Source organism: Histomonas meleagridis, assembly GCF_020186115.1.
Source record: "Histomonas meleagridis strain 2922-C6/04-10x chromosome Unknown contig_279, whole genome shotgun sequence".
Taxonomy (NCBI): Eukaryota; Parabasalia; order Tritrichomonadida; family Dientamoebidae; genus Histomonas; species Histomonas meleagridis.
The window spans coordinates 1-21,450 of NW_027150848.1; the positions used below are offsets into that span (position 1 = coordinate 1).

Sequence of the window (21,450 nt, forward strand, 5' to 3'; positions counted from 1 at the left end):
TCAAATGAATCAAAAGTTATCAAAAGCAGAACCCCAAAAAAATCAAAACGTCCCCGATCATTAATATCATAAATTCATACCATTTTCAACAGTTTTATTGTGAAAAAGCAGAGACATAAAAAACTCATTTTGGGGCCTGGACCCTGAAAGGGCCATTTCATACGGGAAAATTCGTAGATCCGGCAACGTGTAAAAATACTATAGTTTTCGACAAAATCATCGTGATAATAAATCGTTGAAAAATATATATATTTAGGCTTTAAATACAGATACTGTTGTATTATCAATAATTGAAGTAACATTTCCAATAATCATACTGTTTATTTTTGTTGTTAATATAGTATCATCATCTAATACAGTTCCATCATAAAGTATTATATCATTAATATTATATTTACTGCTATCATTAACTATAAAATAATAATCACCACAAGTAGCGAAGTCTATAGTATTTTGATTAATACTTATATCTTGTTTAATAGTATCTCCTATTTGAAATATTTCATCAGAAAGATATTTACCAACACAAATACCAATAAACTCTCTATATAAACCACGACTTTTTACAGATGGTATACAGTTAGTAGAATCTGTAGTAGAAATATATTTATAAGTCCCATTTTCATTAACTAATTTATAAACATTACCTGTTATAAATACTGATTTTCCAATAATGAAATTATCAATATTATCATTTTCAGAAATAGGACTATTATGAGTTATTGTTTTATTCATTTGTTCACTTCCACTGCTTGATATTATTGCTACTCTATACTGACTATTAGAATAGTGCCAAAATCCTAATTCATTTTGATAAGAAGCTATCCGCCAAGTATATGTTCCTGGTGCTGCTGTTGATTGATCATGATATATGAAATCTACAAATCTACCAGTTTTTAATACAGCATTTTTGATAAGGAACTATATCATTTGGTTCATGGGTATGGGAACTAGGTGTAAAAGTTGATGGTTTATCAGTAATATCATTATAACTATGAGTATGACCATTTACTGAGAAAAAACTTACATTAATATTATTAATAGAATTACAATTTATATTACCATTATTTACATTAAAACTAATATTACCATTATTATTACTAAGTTTACCAAAATACATAGTATTACCAGCAGTTCTTATTCTCCAACTATAATCACTATCATCATTACTATCATGAAAATCTATATATTGACCAACTTCCATAACACCATCACTTTTAATAGTAGCTATACAAGGTAAAGTATTTAAATAATTTTTATGCTGAAGAACCGTTATTAATATAATAATAATTAATTTTACCATTAATAGTAATATCATTATCAAATTCTGTATGAGTATGAGAACTTGGTGTAAATGATTCTGGTTCATTAATAATATCATTATAATCAGGTTTGTTAATACATAAATTATTAACAGTTCTATCTATATAGAATTTTTTTATTTCTGGTACTGATAAATCTGTTCCTTGAGAAATACTTATAACAAATTTATTTTTCTCATGAGATAAAGCTGTTTGTTGCCACTTATTATTAGATATATGTATTGTTTGGAAATTTAAATAATCATAAGTATGAACATGACTTGTTAAAGAATATCTACCATCATGATTATGAGTTGTTAAAGAGTAATCATTATGAGTATGATCTAACGGAGAGTATTTGTCGTCGTGATTATGTGTTGTTAAAGAATACCTACTATCATGATTATGACTTGTTAAAGAAAAACTACCGATTCCAATACCATTAATTGATGAACAAGTAAAGTTACCAGATTTATTAAATGAGAATGAAGGGTTTACGTATTCATTATCAAAGAAAAATCTAACTAAATCAGGATCACTTGGATGTAAACTAATTCTAAAATGAAAATCTGTCCCTTCTGCATTATTTCGATGATGAAAATCTAAACAATTTGGTATTTCAAAAACACCTCCACTGATTAATGTGATTGATGGTGTTACTAATAAAGTTCCTTTTCTATTACCGATAGGATAATTATTAATAGTATTCACTTTTATGTTGCCGTTAACAGTTAAATCGTTATTAAATTCAGTATGAGTATGAGAACTTGGTGTAAATGATTCTGGTTTATTAATAATATCATTATAATCTGGTTTGTTAATACATAAATTATTAACAGTTCTATCTATATGTAATTCTTTACTAGTTGGTACAGTAATATCATCACTTTTTGATACACTTATTATTATTAACTTATTTTTAAGTTGATATAATGCTGTTTTTTGCCACAAATTATTAGAAATATCAATATTATTAAAGTTTAAGTAATTAAACGTATGAGTATGATCTAACAGAGAGTATCTTTCATCAAGAGTATGTGTTGTTAAAGAAAAGTTATCAACAGGTATATTATTAACAGTATCAACTTCTACTATATTACCATTAACTTTAAGATCTTGATTTATATTAGTATATATTTCGTAAATATCTTCTTCCTCCTCTTCTTCATTAATAATAGTATCAATTAAATCCTTATGATATGTAATATTCGTATAATTTTTTAAATCAGAGCTAATTAAGTAATTATCATGAGTATGATTAATGAATCTTTTATATATCTGACAGTCTACTAATAACATACCTAATTCATTAGTCCTCTGTCCTTTAGAAACATCTTTATAATAATATATCAAATTTTTACAAATTACATTCATTTCAGGAAACAGATTTATTAAATAATTATATTCATTTAAACTATTATCGATATCAGTGTCATCTGGGCCTTCTAAATCATCTAAATTCTCATCTGTTGATATATCATATTCATCAAAAAACGACGCTTCTTAAAGTTGGAATTGGTATATAACCTCTTGCTCCAGTAAATACATTTTTCAATCTACTTATTAACGACATTGCCCAGGAACTATTTTTGATACTGTTATATACTTTAGCAGCAAGTTCAGCAAACTCTGCTAATGACATTGCATAAGAAAAAGCATCTAATAAATATTCTAGCCAATTCTTTTTATATCCTTCACCATCTTCACCAGGAGCTCCTGTCAATAGTTCTTGTATTTCATCATCATCTATAATCATTTGTTTTGTTAAATAGTATTCAGAAGTTAATACTTCATCAACATTAACTATACCATAAGTATGTCCACTATCTTCTAACATGATACTATTACCATTAGAAAAATTAATTAATATTGTTTTCTGTAATACCATCTTCTGTAGTATTATCATAAGTTGATATATTAACACCATTCTCAAATAAAATTACATCAGAAATAGTTAAAATACCATCTTCTATAAGAGCTATATTATTTATATCAATTTCATTAATTTTACCATTGACTATAAGATTTTGATTAATTAATGTATATTTTTCATAAATATCCTCCTCTTCGTTATTATCATCATGGTTATGTGTTGTTAAAGAAAAGTTATTGACAGATATGTTATTAATACTATTTGCTGTTATATTACCATTATCACTAAAACTCATTGTAGAACCACCTTTTGCTCGAAAACTCAGTGTATCAGTTAAAGCTCTAATTCTCCAAGTATTATCTTTATTATAATCATTACTATCATGAAAATCAATATATTCTCCGACTTCCATAACACCATCACTTTTAATAGTAGCTATACAAGGTATCGTTATTGTTGCATTAGAACCCCCATTAATACTATTTCCAATATAATAATTGTTAATTGTATTTGCAACAAGGCTACCGTTAATAGTTACATCGTTATCAATTATTTCGTGAGTATGATCTATCAATGAATATCTATCGTCATGAGTATGGTTCTTTAATGCAAAATCTTCTGTAGAATAGCCGTTAATTATATCTATTCATAGATTACTTATACTAACGTTATTATTTTCATTTCACTAATTTTGACAAATTTTTTATATAAAGTCAATACTTTATCAATATCACTAAACATCTGGATTAAATAAGCATTATTCATTATATTAGATCCTGTTATAATATCACTTACTGATATATCATTTATTAAAACAAGATTTTTGATGCTGTTATCTAATGGATTGATTATTATATGATTTCTTCCATAAGTAAACGCAAATGATTTGTCTATGTAATTAATCGTCAGTGAGCATATGCCGTTACTGATAGTATCAGCTGTTTTGCTATGATTAGAATATACAACACTGTTTTTATTTAATGATTTTACTATGGTTTCTAATCTATTCATTTGATCAACTTTTTCCAATTGTTTTTACAGTTAAAAATGTACAAAAATGAATATCAATTATCATCTAGAGCTTCACAGTTACCTATAGAAAAAAATTATACTAATTTAGATATAGAGGAATATGAAAGAGATTTAACTAATGTAAATAAAAATGTTGGTTATACATTTCGTTACCCACAACGTTGGTTAGAGTCTCCTAGTCAAAAATATAGTAGTTGGAATGAGTAGACTTAATATAATACCTACTTATCATAATGTATTATCACTTGAAATATTAATAGCTGATGATGATGTTACAGATGATATAAAAGTAACATTAAATTTACAAATTATGTCTGATAATACATTATTTGAAATATTAAATTTAATATGCAATGAAGTTGCAAATCAATCTAAATATTATATTTCATCATATACTTACAATGACAATGAAACATTAACATTTAAATGTTTGTATGGCGGAACAACAACCAACACCAAGAATATAGAATTTCTTATACAGGATATCAATGTTGGTGATATTGTAAATGGTAATGAAATAGGATTCTTAAAATTCTTGAATCAAAATACTACAACTAATGATATTATTGAATTAACGACCTATTCTGAAACAAAAACATTCTATAATGTATGGAATAGAGAATACTTAGAATTCCATGCTTCACTTAGTGATTCAAAACGTAGATTTATTGGTATCAAAGGTGATTTCTATGAAAAGCCAACTGTTGTATATAATGCTCCTTCTGATGGATCTACTTTTAATATAAAGTTTACTTCTGATGGAAAGAATCCTATATATCCGATTCATTGTAGATTTATTATTCAATCAGTATTTATATATAACTACAAGAAATCTATTGTGCTAAAATAAGACCAAAAATAAAACAAACAAAGCGCTATATAAGCAGCTGGGCTAGAAGCCTTTATAATTCACTCAATGTTTTTATAGGATCTTCACTATTAGAACATATATTTATATATTTATTATTAACATGATATATATAGGTGTTATCAATGTTTTCACCAATCCACTTATCAGCTGATTTAATATATACTTCATTAAATATATGTTCAACCTTAAATTGCCCTAATTTATCACCAATGTATCCTAAGTCTTGCAATTTATTAAATCATCTTCAGATATTAATAAAGAATCAACCTGTGAATAATATACATTTGATATTGAGCTTTTGATATAATTCATTATTTTATCGCTAAAGTTGTTTAGTACTGATCTTACAAATTGTGGATAAGTAAAGTGTTCTCTATAAGGTTTTACTGTATATACGTAGTTATCTTCATCATATTTAATAACGTATGAAGCGTATTCTTCAATATATTTATCAACATTAGTCTTCAATTTCTTACTAAAATTAGGTGGTCTTCTTATAGATGTTCCCCAACAATCATTCATCATAAATATTAATGTAGTAACCAGCTTATTGTTGCCAACCTTTTTAGCCTTCATTCTCATATTATACAATAAATCTATAAGTTGCTTTATTTTAGTATTTTCTCCTTTAAAAGCACCGTTATCATCTGGTTTACCTGTAGGTATTGATATTACAGATGACATATAAGCACCGTTTAGATCTATATAATAATATTTCCCAGTTAAATGTATTTGTTGCCATATAATTTTGAGAAATATACATTCATTACGTATTTTATTAGCAATATCATCTGATAACTCATATACACCTTTGAAACAACCATATTCATACATTATTTTTAACATTAAATCAGTATATCTATAGTATTTGACAACATCTATTTTATGAGATGTATTTTTAGAAATATTTATATCTATCAAAGTTTGTAATTCATTTATTCTGTATTTTATTTCTTTATCATCATCTAATTCATAACCAAATAACTTTTTGCCGTGTTACATTCTTTTAACAAATTTAGGTATAAACTTCTTATCAGGAATATTAATTAATCTATAGCTGTTATAGAGTTTATTTACAGTTTTATAGCTCCAGCATAAATTATTGTAAGTATTAATATTCATAGGTTTTAATAAGTTACATTGCTTCATAGTATTAATCAAATAATATATAGATATTGTTTTATCAGCATGTTCACCCGAAGGGTTCAAGCCAATAAATTGGCGTTCTATAGTATTATTTTTTACTATAATTTTTTAATACTGTCAATAGATATATTAACACTTTCATTTAACATATAATGATTATATATAATTATTAATTTTATAGTTTTATCATATTCTTTTCCATAATCTCTGTGAGTAAAACCTTTATTAGCCATATATCTAATATTATGAATTTTTAATAAATCAGATATATATTTTAATTGTTCTAATGGAACTGTATTAGTATTTATAAATGATCTTAACATATTAATTTCATTATCTGTAGTTAAATTACTTGCAATAAATGATTGTATCAAACAAGACTCATTGATGCGCTCATCGTTGGCGTCACTGAAAATACCGTATTTTGTAAGATCTATGTCAGTAGTATTAATATATGGAAAGAATCCTGGATTAACTCTTCTACCGCCTTTCAAGGTTCTGAACTCGAATTTTATGGATTCAATGTTATTGAAAGTTTCCAATGCTAAAGTATTACTGTCACTAATATTATTTTTTTTATTAATAATAGAATATAAGAAATTAACTGTATTCATATTTTTAATTATAGTTAGATATATCATTATCATCACTAATTACAGTCATTCTAATATCTTTATTTATCTTAGCGCCAACTGCTTTTATAGCATGCATTAGTGCGTATAATATATCTCTTTTGTTGTCGTTATTATTATAAGTAAAATCTTTCTGAGTCATTAATTTTTTAATTGATTCTTTTATTATATTGTTAACGGTTTTATTCCGGTTTACAGGTTTCTCTACAGGTTCATCTTCAGATAATGCTATATTATAATAATCATCAAATGGATCGCTCTCTGAGCTTAAGCCACTGAAGTGGTGATCTTTATATATATTCACTACGTTTATTGTGTTTTATTTTATATTGTAATTGATTAACTGATAAACAATTTTATTAGTCATTTCATCATATACCTTATAATAAGTTTTAGTATTAATATGTTGAAAATTGTCTGGTAGTGTATAACCATATTTATTAAACAATTCTATTACTTGTTTTGTTGTTAGCTTCTTTGGCATTATATTTATTAAAAAAAAAAATAAATTTAAAAAATTATATTTACAAAAATATTTGACAATAGAGTTGTTTGTTTTTATATGGTTAAAATGTTAAATGCATTAATAGATTATACAATTGGTTCATATGATAGCAATAGTTATAATAAAATTAATATTAATGTTCCAGGTCCATTTACACGAAAATGTAGTTTAGTAGTAAATTCATTAACAACAAATTGTAATATTGTAGTTATTGAAGAAGATGATTATATTGTGGTTAATGATGTAATGTATTACTTTAAAAAATCATATTCAGATTTAAACTCACAATCTTTTGCTACAATATTAAACGAATTGATAATTAGTTATGGGATACAGGTTGAAGTTGATGAAACTAATAGATTATATTTTGCACATAGAGATAATAATGATGAATTACCTTTTTATATAAATGGTAGTTATAATATATTACAATTAACAGGTTTATATAGCTGTAAAAATTTAGATTTCATAGCATCAGACACTGAATACGTTTTACACAACAGACATTCTATAAAAAGTGATAGATTAATTATGGAAAAAGGTAGTGGTGATTGGTATATTAGGGAGGGTGATTGTTTAGCAATTAATAATAAAGTATATGAATATGAAGAAGGTGAGATTGTAGCATTTATTATGGATGATTATTTATCAATAATTAATAAACTTATTAAGGATTCAGGCGTCAGAGCATTTTATAATGAAATTGATAAGCATATAAATTTTATTATAATCGATATAAACAATGATAATGAATTTACTATTGATAAATATAGTAGTGAGAAAATATTATATGCTTTGGGTCTTAACATTGAAAATTTACCAATTAAATCTGTTGAAAACTATTGTTCAATACCACAAAAATTGTATCAAAGCACCTGCTGTTGGAAACTATTTATCGACACCTGTATTATATTTATTAGCAAACATTGGTAAAAGTAGTTATAGAAATCTAAATGATAATATTAATATCTCAAAAATGATACTTATAAATTAACAATAGTTTTAGTGCTAATTATCCAATTATTGTTAGTAATGCAGATTTTGAAGTAGAAATTAATACTAATAATGATTTATCACATTTAGAATTGAAATTAGTAGATGCCAATTTATATGAAATCCATTTATTAAATCTAATGTATATATGTTTTGCTGTTAAACCTATACCAGAGGGTGATATGTTATTGACTGAGTGATATGTTATTGACTGAGTGATACTATACCCTATTATTTAAGTTATTCTTTATCAAAATATTCCTTTTCAATATTACTCATTATTTGAGTAGTATTACCCCGTAAATAACTTACTGGTATAGTGTCTTTATAAGGTTTTTCGCCAGGGACTTTAAACAATTCGGTATATTTGTTTTTGGCCTTGTCATAATCTAATATCTTAATAATTTCACCATTCCATTTACCTGGTATAGTGTTCGCAAATTTAGGTATATGTTTGTCTTTATTGTTAACAACAATTAATTGAACACGAGGCTTAGTTATCACAGTTCCATCTTTAACAATTAGTGTATACATATTACCTTTACGATCATCAATTTTATACATATCTCTACTAATCTGATAACGTTTTTTATGAATTCCATCATGACGTGGTAATATATATCTAACATAAGAACCTACTGGAATAATTAAATTTTTTATTCTTTGTTGTTTTTCTGCTAATTTTAAGCATTTAAATATATACTCTTTTTGCAAGTCATTATCATTAAACATCTTATCTGGAGAACAACCTATAGCAGAATGATAACTGCTGTTGTAAGTGTTTATAAATTTATTCATCCTTTTTGGTGTTATGTAAGTATATTTTTCATCATGAGATTGATGTTTAGATTTCTCGTTTGGAGTATTCATATCACGTAATGTTCTTATAAATCGATCTATAATACCTAAACTACTATGGTTTTTATCTGTAATAATATGCATACTAACATTATTATCAGTTAATAGTTTTACGTTATTTTTATCTAAGAAACCAGGCTCTTCATCAGATGTTAATATAACATAATGATATTTATTAATAAATTGTCCCAACGTGTGGTTGATGTCTTTAGCAGATTTGCTGCTCAAAAAATATACTACTACATATCTATTATTAGTTCCAATAAATATATGCCAATAACGTGGATTATGTTTTCCGTTATCGTATAGATCATGAAACCAATTATTAGGTCTGTTACTGAATATTTTTATCATATATGGTTTAATGTCTTTTCTTTTAATGAATATATCTTTTAAACGTTTCTTTATAACACTTTCAATTTGTTTGCTCTTAACGTTTAAATGCTTATTTTTTACATGTTTCTTTACATGCTAATAATTTTTAAAATGCGTCTTATCAATAGTATCATTTATAGATGTTTGCATATTTTTTATTACATATAATAGTTATTTTTCTATAATTAAAATGGGATTAGGCAATATATTTGGAGGAATCCGTAAACTAATACAAGGAGGCGGTAGATTAGTTCGAAAAATAGTTGATAAAGGTAGAAAAATCTATGGTAAAATATCACCTATAGTAAAACGTGGTAGTGAAATCATTTCTAAGATACCTGGCGCTATACAGACTATTAGAGGAAAGAAGCAACAAATAACAGATAAAATTGATCAATACGTTGATATGATACCTGATGGTAACCTCAAGGATAAAATTAGAGGTGCTGTTGATAGAGGCAAGCAAATAGCAGATAGAGTTATAGATAGAGCACAACATGTTAGTAGTGATCAAGTGCAACCGTATGTAAATGCTGGTAAAAATATATATAATAAAATCAACGGTCAGCCAAAACCAGCTGTTATAACTCCAGTCGGAAATACTAGATCAGAAAGAATAGGTAATATTATTAAACAAATACCTAAAGAGTATCAGAAGCCAAAAGTTGATATGAGATTATTATAAAGCAATTTGCATATTTTATCTTTATATAAATGTCTGAGACAGAAATTGAAGTGAGTGGAGTATCATCTGAAAATACTGAAACGTTGCCTAATGAAAAGACATCAAATGAATATGTGGAAGCATCATCAAATGATGCCGGGTCTAAAGACCTTAATTAAATTATGCAAATATCTAAAAAACAAGTCAAAGATTTAACACCATATGAAAAAGATATTATTATTAATAATGTTAAAAATAATATTGATAATGTATATTATGATGTTCAATTTTATAAAAATCATAATTATAGAATATTATTAAAAATAAAACCAAATCCATCTTTATCACAAAAATTTATTAAAACATCGAGCACAGATTGCGAGGTAGACAATACCAATAATACTAAAAAAGTATATTTATATGAATATCAATTATTAATGTAACATATATTAGATTTATCTAGTAGATCTGATAAATTATTCAATAAGCAAAAAAAAACTAAAGCATAAATATCGCAAAATCAAAAATGATATATATGAAAATGTAGAATCATACGACGAAATTGATAATACATAAGATGATAACATTAATGAAATTGATAGTAATAATATGTCTGATGACGTTAATAATAATAATATGTCTGATAACGTTAACAATAATTATATGTATAGATATAAACCAAGAGGCTGGAGATCTTTGTTAAATATATAAGGGTTTTATTTTTATAAAACCGTATGTCTAACAAAGCTATTAAGAACACAAATTAAAAAACATAAAAAGGCAAATAAAAATATAACCAGAGATGATTTGATTAAGACTATCAACAAAAACAATAAATCTGTTGTAGCAAATATGAAACGTAAGATGTTGATAACTTATTATAAAAGACATAATAAAATTAATGGCAAACCATTACCAAATGCTATGGTCCCTAGAATACCATTTTGGCCGCCAAATAGCAATACTAATAATACAAATCCTGTTGAAAATAACAAATTAAAAAATGATTTATTGAAATCCCAACATGACTTCATATATATACAAAATGACTTACGTAATGCAAATCGCCAAAATGAATTATTACGTAATGAAAATAAAACATTGAAAGATAACGCTGGCAGAGCATTCAAAACATATGGAAAATATTAATTTAGCTAATGAAAACAATGAATTATCGAATGAGATCAATATCAACAATTTAGTAGCACAACATCAAAAATTATTAGCACAAAATGTTCAACTGAAACATAATATTAATATAGCAAAACAATATATAAAAACTAATAATATTAAACATTCTATTGATACTATTAATAAAGAAATTCAAAAGAATCAAAATACTTTAGATTATATACAAAGTAATATTGAATATTTAAATAGTTCAAAGATGTTGAAAATTCTATTAAAAATAATGAAAATATTAAGCATAAAATTAATATAGCAATCCAAGAGCAAAAAATTATTAAAGATAATTATGATAAAAGTATTGAATTATTAAAGATAAAGGCACAAAATAAGCTATATAATAATGAGGTTAAGGATGACATTAAAAATGAGATAGAAAGGCAAGTTATTTTAGAAACTAATATTAATAATCAACGTGATAAGATTAACGAAAACAATATACGTGAAGAATTATTAAAAAACAAACGTAATAAAAACATTATGTTAAACTATGAAAACATTGAGTTAGAAGCAAATAATAAACATACTAATTCACTAATATTAAATTATGAGAGTAAAAAATTTATATCAGATAATGCTAATATTAATGCTAGAGTTAATGCCCAAAAACGGTTAAATGATATTAATAAAAATATTGTTAATGCACATGAAAAATCATTACTTGAGAAATATAAATATGATTGGTATGGTTCTCCAGAAAGTTGGGATTATCATAAGGAATCAGAAAGGAACATGAATTTGCAAGCTAAGATAGATAAAAAATTAGATATGGAACAAGAGCTACATAAAGATTGTAATAATAGATTGAAATCACAGTTAGCGTTAAATGTTGTTAAAGAAAATGCACCAAATATCAATATATTAAAGATGCTATACAACAAGTAATTTTATCTGAAAATAATTTAGATAATGCTAATAAAAATTCAACATCAGAAATGGATACTAAATCTAAATTGATTAATAATATTAACTACTCATTTAATAAACTACAACAATCAAATAACTTATGGAATAGTGATCATCCAGATAATATCAGAGACTTTGGTGTTGAATTTTATAATAACTATTCATTATATATTGAATATCGAACACCAGAAACTAGATTTAATATGACATCTGAAGACTTAGAAAATTTAGATAAAAATATCACTAATTTTATAGATGTATTATCACCAAAAAAACTTACATAAATTGAATGTTCAGATTTTAAACATATATTACATTATTTTTATGACATATGAAATGTACGCTCCACAAAATCAACAACCTAATGTTATAGATGCTATGTCAGGCAATTTAGAAGATTGGTATAATGCTATAGATGATAGTATAAAATTATCAGAAATTATACCTGGTGAATATGAATATACTACAGCTACTTCTTACGGAAATGTTGGTGATATTAATGAAGGTGATACTACCTATGTTGATATTGCAACTGATAGATTTAAAATTATTAGTTTAGATAATTCATATATCACATTAAAAACAACAAATAACTATTAATATACCAGCACAAACCAATTGTTTATTTGGAGAATATTATATTGGTTATAAGTGTTCATGTGATGCTATAGATCAATATAAAATTTATAGTAATACTGATAAAATACAAGATATACATAATGCTAGATATGAATGGTTTATGTTTTATAATAGTTTATCTGATGAAGCTAAGGCTGATATTGATTGTTTTGCTACGATAGATAAGATAAGAAATCATGATCCAATGGTTCCTGGTATATATCTTGACGTATCAGAATTATATGCTGCTACTGATATTACTATAGAAATTCCTTTACGAATTCCTTTGTCTTATTTCTTATTATTATTTAACATGAGATATTATCCAAATTGGGCTGGTAAATTATCAATAGGGTACTCTCCAACCTAATGGGAGAATTTGAATACCTTGCTTTCAAAAAGTGAGGATACCTCTCAATTATGCGTGATTTTTTGAATACCATTGAAAAATTTCCATTCAAATTATTTTTGTGAGAAAATTTTCTATCTCAAATTTGATTTCGATGTTTTACATCTTTTGTCATGAAAATTTCTAAAAATCTATAAAATTTCATACAATAAATTGTGTTTACAGTCTTAATCATCATTGTTCTATTTGTTTAATTATATATACGAAAAGAACAAAAAATAACAACATGATTGAGACATTTTTATGAGCAATGTAATTATTTTCTGCAAACAATAATAAAATTTGTTTCTTTGAATCTTTATTGAATTATTTATCCACTAAACTTAATTTTTTTTTATTAATCATTTAACTAAATATAAAATATAAAAAAAATTAATAAATTAACAAGTTAATTTATATTTATATGTTTATTATATAATAAGGCCAAACTAAAAACTTTTATCTGGTGCTTAATACACAAATGTATTATTCCGCCTTTTTGGTCTTCTTCTTGGTTTCTTATTCCCATTATTCGTGTATTTTTTTTCTCATTCTGTTGTTGTTCATTTTTATCACTTTGTTCTTTATTAGGTTGTTCAACTTTAACTTTATTGTTATTATTATTTTAGCTATAATTATTTTGTTTCCTATTTGGTCTTTCAACTTAACTTTACATTTATTATTATTTTGGTTATTTTTCTTTTATTATTATCATTTATTCATTTCAATTAAATCCGCAATTTTGAAATCAAGTAAATCATCTTCTTCTTTATTATTTTTTTTTTTGATGTTTTGTTTATTATTATTCATCTTATTTAATATTATCGATTTTTTAGTATTATTTTTTATTATTTTGATTTTCCTTTCATTTTAGTTTTAATAATATTTTTATTAAATAAATACCTTTAATCAATTCCAATACATGAATCATTAAATATATACAAATAACAGTTTTTTCTATAATGATTTCATTACTTTGAAGTATTCAATAAATATTCTTTTCATTCACTTGAATTCGTCGAAATGAATAAATTTTATTATTATTAGAATTACTTATAAATATATAAAAATTTTGTTGTTGATATTTAATATTATTGTTGCTATTATTATAATTATTACTATTGTTAATAGTATAAATACTATTTCCAACTTCTACTGATATTAATCATAAACGTTAATAAAATTTATTTTTATTTTCTTTTAATTCATATAAATTTACTGAATAAATTAACATTTTATTTTTAATATTATTTAAATATTTAGTAATATTTTTACTTAATATTAATTCAGCAAAAGTTCGAATATTTTCTATTTTCTTTCAGCAAATATTTTATTGGATTTTGGTTCCACCAAATTTGTGAATTCATTTGCTTAATTAAGATATGTTAAATAACACATTGAAGATCATTTTATATTCGTATAATTTCATTTAAAAAATCTATGATTTTAGTGAAATATTTTTCTATTTTTTTCAAAACTTCTTAAAATTCTTGTTTTGGTAATGTCTATTTACCAAAAAAATATTCTATTATATAAAATATTTTCGTACTAATTAAATTCGTCGACTCTTTAATAATAAATCGTGGTTTCATATGTCGCAAAAATATCTTCTTTTAAATGTCGAAGTTGAATATGTTCAAATTTTTTGATTTTATATATATATAATAATATATTTGGATTATCATTCTCATTTATCTCTTTCAGATTTTGAAGAATATTGAGAATCGTTAAATGTGATATTTTATTATAACTTGACATTTTACAATAATTCGTCGCTTCAACTTCATTATTTTTTTTAATTATATAATATTGACTAAGACTTAATTATTTTATATTACTTTAACAATAGGTTTAATGGTTTTATTATTATAATTAAGTGGATTCTTATTAAGGCGAAGTGAAAAATAATATCTGTTATATATATAAATTGCTTTCTTCCTTCTTTCTTGAATAGAAATTTCTTTTTAAATAATTCAGTTAAATGTATTAATAATGTCGATTCGATTGGGAATGATTCATTAATAAGCATTTTTAAGAAATTCTAATTGCGTTTCTTCGTATAATATCATAAATGAAAAATACATATCATATCCATAGCATCTTGATTTATGAATTGAAGTTCAGAAAGTACATATGTTTTATATATTTCATATTCTTTATCATTAATATTCCGTACTTTTAATAATAACAAAATGAGCTGAAATATTTAATGTATATGAATAATTAGATGTACATTTTATATAAATTAATTTCTCCGTTTTAAATAATTCTTTAATAATCTTTTTGTCTTTCTTAGGTGAATCTTAATGACAATTATCAATCCCAAATGTTAAGAAATATGATAATATATAATTTTAAATTTCTTTCAAGATTTTAATTAATTCGTCACTCGTCTTTATAAATTTTAATAAAGTTGTGTTGTGATGCGATTAAATCAATCACAGTGTAAATAGCTTTTTCTTAGATGGAACACAAATATAAGTGTCGATTTACTTTCGGAATATTGTAAGATAGATCAGTAGGTGGTTTATTCATCGCTGCCATATGTGAATAATATTGAAGACCTGGAAATCCTTGAATAAATACCATTAATGAAATAGTTCTCGTATAGTTATCAAAATTATATATATTTCGTTTATATATTCTCAATTATTGTCCAATATCAATCGGATTACTTGATGGTATAGATAATCCAATGATTCATATTTTATTATTTATCATCTTTTGAATTCGATAGATAATATTTTCAGAAATATGTTCATTTTCACTTCCAATTATTTCAAGTTCATCAATGATTATTAATGATATATTAATTTTAATATTTTTACTCGTTGAATGATAGGAAAATGAATCCCATTTATTAACACTAAATATAATACGAAATTGTTCATAATTTCTTTCAAGTTCATTAGCTAAATTAGAATAACGTTTCTCAAAATTCAATATATCTGTATTCTTTATACATATCTTGAAATGACAAAATATATATAATTTTTGTTATATCACTTTCTAATTCTTTACAAATAGCTATTTCTCTAACAATAATATGCCCCGTTTTATTTGAAGAACATAATAATATCTTTATTATGATATGTTTAAAAAAATTATTGTGCTTGAATTAAATTAAATTCTTTGATCGAAAATCGTTTTCATGTTTCTTCATTTTCAATAACTATAATCGGAAGTTTCTTAATTTTTGGATAATATAAATTTCTTCCGTTTTACGTTTTCTTCATTATCTTCAATTTTAAGTAAAAATGAATCGTTAACTCCTAAATATTTAATAGATGCAATAGTAATTAAATATTCTTCTTTACTATGATTAGTAACATATGTTTTAATCTTTAACTCAACTTTAGGGAATCGTTTATGAATATTAATTTCTTATGAAGAATATATTTTACTTCCATCTGATAATATGTGAAATTTCAGTGTTTTTGGGTAAATTTGAATAAAATTTTTTTTTTTAAATAGAATTGTTTTAATTTTTTGGAAACATAAATGTCACATTTCTGTGCTTGTTTTAATTTATGTTTCAATAATTATTCTAACATTCACTCAAAATTATATATCGCTTTTCACTATTCTTTGCATCCAAGAGATTAATAAAGTCCAACCCAAAAGGGTTGGGACAAACGATAGAAGATTTTTATCGTATCGTAAAGTATTTAATAAAAATTTTTCATTTTCTTATGCTCAAAATCACTCAAACTCAAAAATTAAAAATTGCATTCGATGCAGGAAAAGGTTTAACAGTGCGTCAAATAAGTAAAGAAGAAGATGTTTCAAAATCTTCAGTCTCTCGAATTTTATTAAATATGAAAATTGGGGAACCTCACTCATTTTTCACTTAACATGTTACGAAGTATTCAATCTGCGTTCACGCTGTTGGGACAAAATTGAATACTTTTCTGTCAAAATCGAAAAAGGCTGTCCCAACCCTTTCGGGTTAGCTTTAATATTTAATTTAAAAAACTTCAATAAAAAAATCTTCATTTTTTTAATTACCACTTTTTGAATGAAATGAGGTTCGGAATTAAAAGCTATTAACGCGAAATTCTCTGTATGAATTTTGGATTATTATTCAATAATTGAATTTACATCATTTTTCGGAGAATTTTATATATTTTTTTCAAGATTCTAATATATTTGATTTAAAGATTTTCCTAATATATATTTACTATCATCTATAAACCTGAGAAATGTGGCTAATATTAGAAAAAAAAAATATTTATTCTATATGCATTACCTTGAAAAAATTTCATTTTTAATCTCTTTAATAATATTTTATTAAATATTCCAACCCATATCAAGTTCATTAATCATATATATTTATAAATTTCTTTGATTTTTAATAATTGATATTTTTTTTCTTTACATCAAATTTATGTATATAATTAATGAAACTAAAGTGCATATATAATACTAAGGTTTACCATGTTATAGGATTCATTCATAACAATTTTTTTGTAAAATTAAATTTTCAAAATTTCGAAATTTACAACAAAAAATTTAAATAAAACAAAATTCAAATAATACAGCAAGATGTGTTAACAAATAAAGATAAAATGTAGAGATAATTGAAAAATTAAATTTCCAAAATTTCGAAATTTACAACAAAAAATTTGAATAAAACACTATTTTCATTTCTTACCTATTTTCGAAAAATAAAAAATTAATCATGGCAATCAAAGAAATTGATTTTTATATATTCCAATTCTTCATCTTCTATTTCATTGCAATCAATCACTTTTGTAAACTTTGTGTCTGCAATTAATTGAACTGCTGCTCTAAACATTTGATTTTGATTGTGAATTACATTCCATCTCCACATGAATTCTGATATATGTTCATTGACTTTGTTTTCTGGGATTTCTTCATATTTTTTATTAATTTTTTTTAGTTCCCTCCAAAGTCTTTCTATCATTTGAGTGTGCGCTTTAGTTTCAGGATCAACAAAATTACATGAATGATTCACAGTTTCATGCTCGTAATCATTGTCATCATCAAGAAAATCATATGCTTTCCAGCAATCAGAAATTATTTTTGTTTCAGGTAATATATGATTACGAATCTCTTCTTCTAATGTTTCTCTTGTTCGATCTGGCACAACAAGACAAAAGAATTGTCTATCTTCAACACAAATTCCAAAAATCCATACTTGATTTAACCCCCGTTCAACATTATACTTTCTTCGACACATTAAAGTTTCATCTATTTGAACAGTTTTACCTGGACCACCGACAATAAGACCTTCTAAAGATAAAACATATGCATCACATGCATTTCGAAATAATGCAAAATAATATGTTACAGTGCTTCTGCTAACTCCTACTTCTCTTGCAGTATCTTTGCATGAATATTTATATGCCCAACAATATAATAAATGAGAAATTTTTGATAGAGGAATTTTTGCTGAATAAAAAATACTTCCATATAAAATGCTTTTGGTTTTATGACATTGTGGGCATATCCATTTATACCCAAATCCTTTTGAGAAATCTATGTAAATCTGCATATTGAAATTGCATTCTTCACACGTCATTTGATTGTAAATAACACCATTTTGTATTGCAAATTGAATTGCTGCGTCTTCGTTAGTAAAAAGCCAATAATAAGCAAGAGTACTGTCAATAAATGGAAATGAAGATTGCTGAGGCTGATTGTAATTCATAATAGAAAATATATATTAAACGCATAATATGTAAAATATTGAATTATATTAATGCATTTGAGTAACATTTATTTATTAGTTCGAGTTAGTAGTAAGTAATGATTATAATTAACAAAAAATCAATTAATTTATATGTAATTTTGTATAAACAATATACTAATATACTAATATACTAATATACTAATATACTAATATACTAATATACTAATATACTAATATACTAATATACTAATATACTAATATACTAATATACTAATATACTAATATACTAATATACTAATATACTAATATACTAATATACTAATATACTAATATACTAATATACTAATATACTAATATACTAATATACTAATATACTAATATACTAATATACTAATATACTAATATACTAATATACTAATATACTAATATACTAATATACTAATATACTAATATACTAATATACTAATATACTAATATACTAATATACTAATATACTAATATACTAATATACTAATATACTAATATACTAATATACTAATATACTAATATACTAATATACTAATATACTAATATACTAATATACTAATATACTAATATACTAATATACTAATATACTAATATACTAATATACTAATATACTAATATACTAATATACTAATATACTAATATACTAATATACTAATATACTAATATACTAATATACTAATATACTAATATACTAATATACTAATATACTAATATACTAATATACTAATATACTAATATACTAATATACTAATATACTAATATACTAATATACTAATATACTAATATACTAATATACTAATATACTAATATACTAATATACTAATATACTAATATACTAATATACTAATATACTAATATACTAATATACTAATATACTAATATACTAATATACTAATATACTAATATACTAATATACTAATATACTAATATACTAATATACTAATATACTAATATACTAATATACTAATATACTAATATACTAATATACTAATATACTAATATACTAATATACTAATATACTAATATACTAATATACTAATATACTTGTAAAAATATTAAAATAAATTGTTACCTATATTATTCATTAGGTTAAAGTTAGTATAATATTTTATCTATTGGAATAATTAAATAAAATTGAAAGAGTATGGAGAAAAATTCAGAATATGATTTAAATAATGAAATTATATTTATGTGCCACTTTTGGAGAACTTTAACTAGATTAGTACTAAAGATAAAAATACTTTAATAAGTGACTAGGAATCACGAAGACCATTTCTTTACATAAAAGTATATAGTTAATAAATATTTTTTTTATTCATCAACAAAAGGGATTGGGATCAGGTCTTTTTGCACACCCTATATATACTATAGTAACAAAATATAAATTTATTTTTTTTCTATACCAAATGAGTATTAGTTTACTTTAATCGTGTTGAATTAGTACATACAGCTTATATAAAAAAATAATATTTTTTATTCACTTAAAGTTATGATATGAGGGGTTTATCTTTATTTATTCTTATATAATTCATTTATTTATTGTTTATTGCTATTCATAATGTAATTCATATTGTTATTCATATTGTTATTCATATTGTTATTCATATTGTTATTCATTAATTTATTGTTTATTGCTATTCATAATGTTATTCATATTGTTATTCATATTGTTATTCATTAATTTATTGTTTATTGTTATTCATAATGTTATTCATGTTGTTATTCATATTGTTATTTATAATGTAATTTATTAATGATATATTTATAATTCCTTTTTTAAGACAATCAATCTCCTTTTCGTTCCAAAGAATGGCAACTCTTTTGCCTGACACAATTTCACGCTTTATTGAATTTTGTCATTTTTCTGCAGATTTTCCAGGAAGTTTTACATTCTGTTCCTTAATTTGATCTTCAGGTTTCTTTTGAATTATTTCATTAGATTCTGTTGTTGAAAAATCATCATCTTCTCTGTTAGCCCATCTATAACCAACTATATAAGCATATGCCTCGCATACATCTTTATACTGAACTTTTTTAACCTCTAAGCTTTCGATAAAAGAATAGATGTCTTGCTCCATTTTTGGAGAGATTCGGATATCTTAACCTCCTTCTTACAACATGATTCTATAGTTTATAAAAAGCGTTATTTTAAACGTGCAATTTGGATGAATGAATTTTGAGCTAAAATTCAAGCAATTATTCATCCAAACTCACAACAAGAATATGAAGAAGCCACCAAACTTTAGTTTTTTGTAGAGAACAAAATTTACAATTTTTTCTTGAATTGATTTTTTTCATCATGAATCAATTCAAATAGACATGTTACTTTCAATTCTGGCCTGCCAATCAATTAGTTAGAATAAGGTAAAAATATCAAAACCGCTTTCTGCTGCTGTACCTTTTAAAAAAGAAAGAGTGCT

At 24.0% G+C, this 21,450-nt stretch overlaps 1 protein-coding gene across 1 annotated transcript; it reads left to right on the plus strand.

Moving 5' to 3' along the window:
• Positions 1–9,776: 9,776 nt before the first annotated feature.
• GO595_004772 (uncharacterized protein) lies at positions 9,777–10,271 on the plus strand (the record flags this gene model as incomplete). The annotated part of the gene is made up of 1 exon (XM_067917940.1): positions 9,777–10,271. The coding sequence occupies one exon, from the start codon at positions 9,777–9,779 to the stop codon at positions 10,269–10,271; it is 495 nt and encodes a 164-aa protein (XP_067775061.1).
• Positions 10,272–21,450: the final 11,179 nt, after the last annotated feature.